The 9,638-nt window shown below is 40.8% G+C and overlaps 1 protein-coding gene across 1 annotated transcript in view; it reads right to left on the bottom strand.

The window, feature by feature from the left end:
* Positions 1 to 9,638, bottom strand: part of cep89 (centrosomal protein 89) — a 116,390-nt gene that overhangs the window by 96,457 nt on the left and 10,295 nt on the right. The window contains exons 2-4 of the mRNA XM_043706832.1: positions 7,047 to 7,153; positions 5,562 to 5,735; positions 1,940 to 2,153 (exon numbers count right to left, since the gene is read on the bottom strand). Of these exons, the coding sequence (XP_043562767.1) occupies positions 1,940 to 2,153; positions 5,562 to 5,735; positions 7,047 to 7,153 (495 nt within the window). The remainder of the gene's footprint in view (positions 1 to 1,939; positions 2,154 to 5,561; positions 5,736 to 7,046; positions 7,154 to 9,638) is intronic.

Here is a 9,638-nt window from a genome sequence, read left to right as displayed (position 1 = left end):
TGCGGGGGGGACGAGACTATCACACACCTCCTTCTGGAATGTGCCTATGCAGAGGAAGTCTGGAGAGGAATGCAGTGGTGTTTGTCGAGGTTCGTCCCAAGCAGCGCCGTGACGCGGGACTCCGTGCTCTACGGTCTGTTCCCCACGACGTACACCGAGATGAACATCAACTGTGCCTGGAGGATCATCAACTCGGTGAAGGACGCTCTCTGGGTGGTCCGAAACCTGCTGATCTTCCAGCTGAAGGAGTTGACCCTGACTGAGTGTTGCAGACTGGCACATTCCATGGTCCAGGACTACGTGTTGAGGGACGCGCTGAAGCTTGGGGCAGCTGCAGCCAACGCGCGGTGGGGAAAGACCACTGTGTAAAGTCTGCCTGCCTAACGAAGAACAGGGGGCCCATGCAGTCTTTTGGGCTCTGCTGACGCCTCAGCTAATTATATGGGCATATGATCAAAAAATGCACAGACCTGTATAAAAATGATAAGTTTTGATCTCTGCATGTAAATGTTTACATACGTATGGCATGACCAATTGTACAGACCATCAAATTATTTATGAATAAAGTATATTTAAAAAAAAATAAAGTCACAATGGCATCCTCTGAATTGCATTCTAACTGCAGTCTTTTCCGCTGTTGGTCAGCTCTAATACCTTATCATTAGTGTCCAATTTTTATACTTTTATAACAATTGTTCAAATACTATGACGATGAAAACAAATAATCGCTTCAGGTTCTGTGATAACAATATTGCTGGATCTTTAAATAGAGGATTATATAGAATTAACATTATTACAAAAAATCATTTGGATCAAATTGGCTCTGCCATAGTACAATTTCCCCTCCTTAACCACGTACTCAGTGTTGAGAAAATTCTAGATTCCCCAAATCAAACAAGAGCAGTTTTCGTGAGTGTTCAGAGTTTCGTTTCTGGAGTTGGGGGTGGGTTGCTAGAGCTAATTGGAAACAATGCAGAAATAACACTTGGCCGCTTCTGTGCCTAAGATGGCCTGCTGACAGTTGGTTCCAGCTCAACTAAAAACCATAAAGCCCTCTAGCCCTCATACCTCAAATCCCTTCAAAGCTGACACACTCCATGTCCATCCATGCCAACTCAGATCCCATTCACCACCAATCGCCACTCATACTCTCCATGCCAACTTAAACCCCTCTGTTCATCCAACAGTAGACCCCATAAGAGCATAGGGAAACATCTATGATCAGGTCTTCAATTAGCCGCTGACACATTTTTCATGTTCCACATGTATTTTGAGGCAAAGGCCTGTGGCTACACTTTTAGATCTATGACCAAATTGATTGCGGTTTGGGACATCTCAACAACATACTCTCTACAGAAGTATGGAATCACTGCAGTAACCACTGGATTTCTATATTATTTTGCACAAGCAAAAGTGCACTATCAGTTTCAGAGGAGTAGTAATGGATAGTTGTACAGACTACGCACTAGAAATGCTCAAGTCTGTGCCCCCCTTTACACTTGGACTGAATAAACTAGGTAAAAAACAATGACTGCAGATGCTGGAAACCAGATTCTGGGTTAGAGTGGTGCTGGAAAAGCACAGCAGTTCAGGCAGCATCCGAGGAGCATCCTGATGAAGGGCTTTTGCCCGAAACGTCGGTTTTCCTGCTCCTCGGATGCTGCCTGAACTGCTGTGCTTTTCCAGCACCATTCTGGCCCACTTGGACTGAAGGTGAGACAACACCAGAATTTACAATGAAATTCTGCCGATTTATGTACTTAATACTTGGGCATACAAATAAAAACAAAATAATGCAGTTGCTGGAAATCTAAAATAAACAATGAGAATGCTGATAAATTCAGCACATTTGGTAGCATCTGTGGAGAAAGAAAGAGTTAATGTTTCAAATCTAGTATGACTTTTTTTTAGTCCTTCATTGTAAAATGTAAACAGTCACCTGGTTAGCCTTGAGAGGAATGGCATAAACTGCCTCTTTAATATGTCCTTCACCCTCCTTTTCGAGAACATAGTAATGAGGTTGGTTTTCTTTATCTGACAACTGTTCCACATCTTGGTCATCATCTTCTCCTTCTTCTTCATTATCTTCTTCGTCAGAATCAGATGGCAGTGGTAATTGAGGCCTGCCCCTAACGGTACTTTGCCATACATTCCTTTGCAAGAGAAACAAAAATTAATAATGGAAACCAGCAGATTTCCCACAATTATTTAAAACATTCTTATTAGATTAATATGAAAAATTACGTGTAAAGTATGAATCTGAAATCACAGTTTAACATTCACAAGCTTAAATCAGTTTCAAAAACTTGGAATAAAAGATACAGCAGAAATACTTCAACCAGTAAGAAAATAGTGCCTCAAACTAGCTTCTCAAACATACCACATACAGACCCAGATTTTAACTGTGACAGAAAGAAAATGGCAAAACCCACCAAAAGTCAAAGTGCTACCACAAAGACAACATTTATAGGTTTTGCAGGATGAATTTATGGACTGCCCAAGCTTCAAGTATATGCAATGCAGAAATAATTGGCCGCAACCATTGGAATTATTAAACTTAGACACGCATGTGCCTAAACAGTGCATAAATCAATTAGACTTGTCAGAGAACTTACAATGCTGGATGTAAGTTTGCTCACTGAGTTGGAAGGTTCGTTTTCAAATGTTTCATCACCACATTTGGTAACATCATCAGTAAGCCACCAGTGAAGCACTGGTATTATGGCCTGCTTTCTATTTACGTGTTTAGGTTTCCTTGGGTTCGTGATGTCATTTCCTGTGGCAATGCCATTTCCTGTTCTTTTTCTCAGCTGTGATAGATGGGATCGAAATTGATGTGTCTGTTGGTAGAGTTCTGGTTGGAATGCCATGCTTCTGGGAATTCTCATGAGTATCTCTGTATGGCTTGTCCTAGGATGGATGTGTTGTCCCAGTCAAAAGGGTAAGCACCCAGAGGCTCCCAGCCTCATTCCTGATGAAGGGCTCTGGCCCAAAATGTCAATTCTCCTGCTCCTTGGATGTTGCCTGACCTGCTGTGCTTTTCCAGCAACATACTCTCAACACCAGCCAAAGGGGTATCCTTCCTCATGTGTATGTAAGGATAGTAGTGATAATGGGTCATGTCTTTTTGTGGCTAGTTGATGTTCATGTATCCTGGTGGCTAATGTTCTGTTGACTGGGACAACACATCCATCCTAGGACAAACCAAACAGAGACACGCACAAGAATTCTGAGAAGCATGGCATTCCAACTAGAACTCTATCAACAAACACATCGATTCCGAACCCATCTATCGCCCTCTGAGAAAAAGAACAGGGAATGACGTCACTACTGGAAATGACATCAAATCCAAGGAAACCTAAACATAAATAGAAAGCGGGCCATAACACCAGCGCTTCACCAGAGGCTCACTCATGGTATTATCTAGAATGGTGATGAAATATGTGAAAATTAACTTTCCAGCTCAGCGAGCAAACTTACATCCAGAACCTCAACCTGAGCTACAAACGTTCTCCAACCTCGCTAATTTACAATATAAATGTTAATTTTCATAAGATTTTAGTTACAGAAATTTCAGTGTATTGAATTTTTTTTAAATCAATGAGAGAGTTTTGTTTTAAACAATGACAACATCAATAGACACAAAGTAATGTCAGCATGGTTCCTATGAAGACCTTTGCCCTTGGTGAATACTAGGTGAGTTGGCATTGGGACGGCAAAAGTAGTAGCTAGAGGGCACAAGTTGCATTATGGATGTGAAGGTGGCATAGGAACAATAAAAGACCATGGATAAATGGGGGGGGAGGGGCATAACGTGTAACGCAGCCTAAAGTACAGGGACATGGGTGACAAGGAATACAGTGGGGGGGGGGGGGGGGAATTGGGGTGGGTACAATACGTTACATGGCATGTGTTAGCAAGGATGGGGCTCGAGGTTTGCATGTGGGAAGGAAGGGCTATGTGGGTGAGGGTTGTTATTGATTTTGTTAAGTGTTTAATCTTCCACAAAACGCTGATGCACAAAAGCAGGCCATGTTCCCAGCCCCATCTACAATTGGCTGCCTCCACTCTTGTTCCTATGTTGTCTGGTCTATTCAGGGATAGTCTGCCAAACTGGATTGAAAATCTGACACTCCAAAGCAGTTTCTCTTGGATAGGGTTGCAGGGCCAGGACTCTACACTCCAAATCATGCAGCAAAAGTCATGGCCAAAATGTTCAAAGGAATTCTTTACTTTTGAGCAAGGGAATAGATAAAATAGAAGTAGAGAGGATGTTTCCACTGGTGGATGAAACTAGGGACCAGATTTAGGACTGAATTGAGAAGGAACTCTTCACCCAAAGGGTTGTTAATCTATGGAAATCCTTGCCCAGCAAAGTAGTTGACACTACTTCAGTAAGCCTTTTTAAAGCGAAGGTAGTTTTGTTTACATTAAAGAGATTAAGGGATACGGTGAGAACGTGGGTAAATGGGTCTGAGTCTCCGAAAAGATCAGCCATGATCTTATTGAATGGTGGAGCAGGCTCAAAGGGCCGGACGGCCTACTCCTGCTCAGAGTTCTTATGTTCCTATGAATAAAACCCTAGGGTCTCTTTATAACTCAAACTTCCAGTCTCAGTAACACCCTGATCGCTTCTTTAATGCATTGCAATTCTTTCATCAACATTCCATTAGAAACAACTCCACCCTAAACTACATAAAAATAGAACATGGCACTGGAAGCCAATAGGTGTGAACTTCAAAGAGTAACACTACAATTCTAATTCAGCTTTAAAGAAAAACAGCTCAGTGCTTCTTTTAGAAAGTCTTTTATATGAGAAATGGTAACAATATGGCCATGATCAGGGCACTAACAATCTGAATTCCTATATTCCTTGACATACTAAGTTAAAAGGAGGATCAATGTCTAGTTCGACCAGCTGGAATCCAAATCGGGATCGTGGGGTGGAACCGTGAAAAAGACTTTGAAATTCTGCTTCAGAGCAATGTTTACAGTTAGCTCAAGGAGGCCTTTGAGATTAGCCATCTGATGATTTCAGGAAGGGATCCAGCTTGGCTTCAGCTCACTGCATCATTCTTCCAACCAGACTTTCTAACTGTCTTGACAGAAAAGTATTCTGTTCTGACAGGTATTGTGGATGCTTATCAATGCAATAAATACAAGTATTTCCCTCTAACCCTCAAACTTTGGTAAAGCCAACAACCAGTGTCAAGGATATATATCTTGAGACTTTATCAGGTTTAAACAATTTCGGAACAAAGAACTTCCAAATAACTAATGATTGATAAAATGGGAAACGCTTGAGGTTTGAGTGTTTCCACACATCAGAATGGAAGAAAGGAAATGCTTTGATAAAGAAGATTAATTTTAACCTGGAAAGACAAAGAGGACAAAGAATTGGGGAGATTTTAACCTACTAATTAATGACAGTCATCTAACAGAGCTGAGTTCTCACTTTTGTTTAAAGATCTGCAACAATCATAATAATCTTAAAGTTCACATAGGTATTTGTAGCAATTGTACTGAATAAATTAGGATGCCTTCAATTTGTTGTACAATACCTTAACTCCAGATCAGCCACAGTGGCATAAGGTTCAAGAAAGCTTTGTTGCTCTGAACGTGTACAATCACTTTCAGAATAAGACCTTTGACGAAGACCTGTCAAATGTGGTTGAGGAATGGCAAATGTACGACCAGTCAGGCATGAAGTCAAAATTACTGCTGCCAATGCTGACCTGAAATTGTAAATGAGTTCAACTAACAACAGAATAAAACATTATGAAGAGGACAATATTCTTCAGATAGGATAATTTTGAACTATGTAGATAAAGCAATGAGTCAAAAAAAATTAATGATTGTTTAGCTATACAAGAACATGTATTTTGCAAACTGAAATCTTGCACATGTATTTTATTCTCAGATTTTCATTATTCTAAGATGATAATGACAATCATAATTCTGTTTACTTACACCCCTGCATCTTCTTCAAACTAACCCTCTACTGCAAACTCTTTTTATCATACTAAGGTCCCAAGTAGTACTAAAATTCAATTCTAAAATTTCAGACTTCAATGTAAAATACAGCTTACAATTATTTATCTCTACTTGAATTCCATTATAGAATCACAGAATCCCTACAGTGTGGAAACAGGCCCTTCAGCCCAACAAGTCCACACCGACCCTCCAAAGAACATCCCACCCAAACCCATTCCCCTACCCTATTACTCGACATTTACCCCTGACTAATGCGCCTAACCTACACATCCCTGAACACTGGGCAATTTAGCATGGCCAATTCACCTAACTTGTACATCTTTGGATTGTGGGAGGAAACCAGAGCACCTGGAGGAAACCCACGCAGACACGGGGAGAATGAGCTAACTCCACACGGTCACCCAAGGCTGGAATATCTTTTGCAGAATCCCAATCCTTACATTTGTTAGAAGAAAACAAAGTTAAAATTTCCAGGAATTAATCTTTTTTCCAATGCTGTCACACAATATACAACTTCCTCTGATCCAGATTGTATCCTCAATTATTTGTGGATTGCTAAATTACAGCTTCTGCTATGATTTTACAAAGGTACAGACAAAAGGCAGGCCTTAAGTCTACCTCAACCAGAACTGGAGTAAAACTCTATGCTGCTGACATTATTATGAAGCACATGCTAGTCTTCTGACTAACTGAGCTAACATGCTACCCCGGGTAACAACCAAGACTTTTTTTATGTATAAATGCTACATAGCAGTATCAATACATCTTTTTATATGATCTAGATAATGCATATCATTTTCAACCAAATAGTCATTTTAGATCAATTAGCAATTATAAACATTGATTAGGATATTGAATCAAATATGACGTAACAAACACAAGCCAATAATATCAGTCGACATGGTCAAAACACAGCTAAAAATGTTGTAAAAGTGATCAGATTATGAACATAAATCTTAGGATGAATGTCCGCATAAACCAAGCCTATTAGATTAATGTTTTTAGAACAATAAGCATGCAAAACTATAAATAAAACTGAGAAAAGAGTGTACCTTGGTCTTTCTGGAGAAGGATCTGGGCTACGTGGCGGAGGGGTGCGGGGAACAGCGGCTCTGGGAGCTATTGTGGCTGCAGGTACCAAACCCTGAGCTATGTGTTTCTAAACAAACGGTGGAAAACGTGGTTAGTCAAGGCAACAAAACAGGAGAAAATATGCAAAGTAAACAAAATTAATGTTACAGTACTGGATCAATATTACCAGGTTTCCTTCTTGACACAAAATTAGGTTCAAATGAATTTCTGCTTTGCAAAAATCAATTCAGATGACGTCCCACTATACAAAACTGAGATTCCTTTCCAGGCAGTTCAAGCAAAATTGGCATCAATTACGCTATTATGCAATATTCTCACCCAACATGTCGGCGCCATGTAAATATAAAATCTTAAAGCATTTATGAAAGTTAATTATTTAAGATTTTCTGCTGTTACAGTCAATCCAATACTTAAACCTTAAGTACCAACACAATACAAAATGATCAATGTATCAGAATGCAACACTGAATTATGAAAACAGGAGTATCACACAGTATCTCATGGTATTATGGCTCTCTTGTTAATCCAGAATATTCCTAGTTTACAGATTTGAATTGGCACACAGTGTGGATTTAAACATACTGTTGATGACACAAACCCAAAAGGCCCAGTAATGGCGAGCAAGAGTAGCACGTTGAGGCATGGTGCACAGATAATGGAGATGAGCAACAGAGAACTGAGAGAGAGAGAGAGAGAGAGAGAGAGAGAGAGAGAGAGAGAGAGAGAGAGAGAGAGAGAGTCTGTTAGAGCTGACGGAGGGAAACTCTCCATGAAACGTCCCAAAATTGACATTAGGCCACTATTTGGGAGAATTCAGCCCATGGAATCAGTTTCTCCCTATCTATTCTTTCTACCAACTTCCTGGCTTAGAAAATCTATCAAATCTCATGTAATTATCTGGAACAAATAGAATAGAAAGAGGCCATTCAACCTATCTAATTCATGCTTTACTTGAGTCACATCTCACATTTCTAACTATCAATGTAACCATTTATTCCCTGCTTGCTCATATGATTATCTAGCCTCCCCTTAAATACATGTGTATTAATGTATTCACCTCAACTCCTCCCTGTGGTTCCATATTGTCATCACTCTGGGTAAAGACATTTCTGCTCAGTTCCCCATTCGATTTCTTGGCAATTATTTTATATGCATTCATTCTAGTTTTGGTACTCTTTACAATTGGAAACACATCCTGTGTCCGTTCTATCAGAATCATGCCTAAATTTAAAAATCTATTTAAATCACCCCTCAACATTTTCTTTTTCAAGATAAAAACTTGAGTTTGTTCATCCATTCCTGTTGAGTATGATTTTACCTAATATATTAGGAATACCTAATCTTCTGCCTCGGGAGCCGACAACTACATGGCATGAACACTGAATTCATCAGTTTCCATATCTCCCTTCCCCCCCACCCCATTCAGATCCAACCCTGGTGACTCAGATCTATCCTATTCACGTGACCTACTTGCCCATCTTCCTTCCCACCTATCCACTCCACACTTCCCACTGACCTAGCACCATCACCACCTACCTTCGCCCATCTATCATCACCCCATCTACCTTTCCCCTCACCTCACCATCCACATTTATCTCGCAGCCCCCTTCCCCTTCCCCAGTCCTGAAAAAGGGTCCTGCCCGAAACGTTGACTCGCTTGATCCTCCCATGCTGCCTGACCTGCTGTGCTTTTTCCAGCCAACACTTTATGAGATATGTCTTATACTAGCAAATAGACCAGATGAACAGAAAACAAAGTTGGAAAATATTCTTACTGTAGAGAGCTTACAACTATTTTATTAATTAAGAGAAGTGTTGCTTTAAGAACTGGATGCCTTCAAGATGGAAGCCAAATGACAAACTGTCCTGTCCAATCCAGCAGAAGCAAAAAGCAGATTGCATAAAGTTATCTATATCTTTTATCTCCTAAATGAGTCTACATGCTGCGGCTTTTGCCTGAAACCTCAATTCTCCTACTCCTCAGATGCTGCCTGACCTGCTGTGCTTTTCCAGCACCACACTCTCAACTCTGATCTCCCGCATCTGGAGTCCTCACTTTCTCCTACAAGCGGCATTGATTGACAAGTATCAACAATGGATCCAACCTGCCCTGAGCCTCAAATTCCCAATGACTGCAGTGATGCGTAAACAAAATCATCAACTAGTTTACAATCTTTCCTTCCTTTAACTGTCTGATATTTCACAATAATGCATTTCTTCATTGCAGAGACATAAATACCAACATAATGAGTGTTGTGCTAAAAATGTGTTGCTGGTCACGCAGCATCCAAGGAGGAGGAGAATCAACATTGAGCATGAGCCCTTCTTCAGAAATGAGGAGTGTGTGCCAAGCAGGCTAAGATAAAAGGTAGGGAGGAGGGACTTGGGGGAGGGGTGTTGGAAATGCGATAGGTGGAAGGAGGTTAAGATGAGGGTGATAGGCTGGAGTGAGGGTGGGGGCAGGGAGGTCAGGAAGAAGATTGCAGGTTAGGAAGGTGGTGCTGAGTTCGAGGGTTGGGACTGAGACAAGGTGGGGGGAGGGGAAATGAGGA

Source organism: Chiloscyllium plagiosum, chromosome 17, assembly GCF_004010195.1.
Source record: "Chiloscyllium plagiosum isolate BGI_BamShark_2017 chromosome 17, ASM401019v2, whole genome shotgun sequence".
Lineage (NCBI taxonomy): Eukaryota > Metazoa > Chordata > Chondrichthyes > Orectolobiformes > Hemiscylliidae > Chiloscyllium > Chiloscyllium plagiosum.
This window is presented reverse-complemented; position numbering and strand designations above follow the sequence as displayed.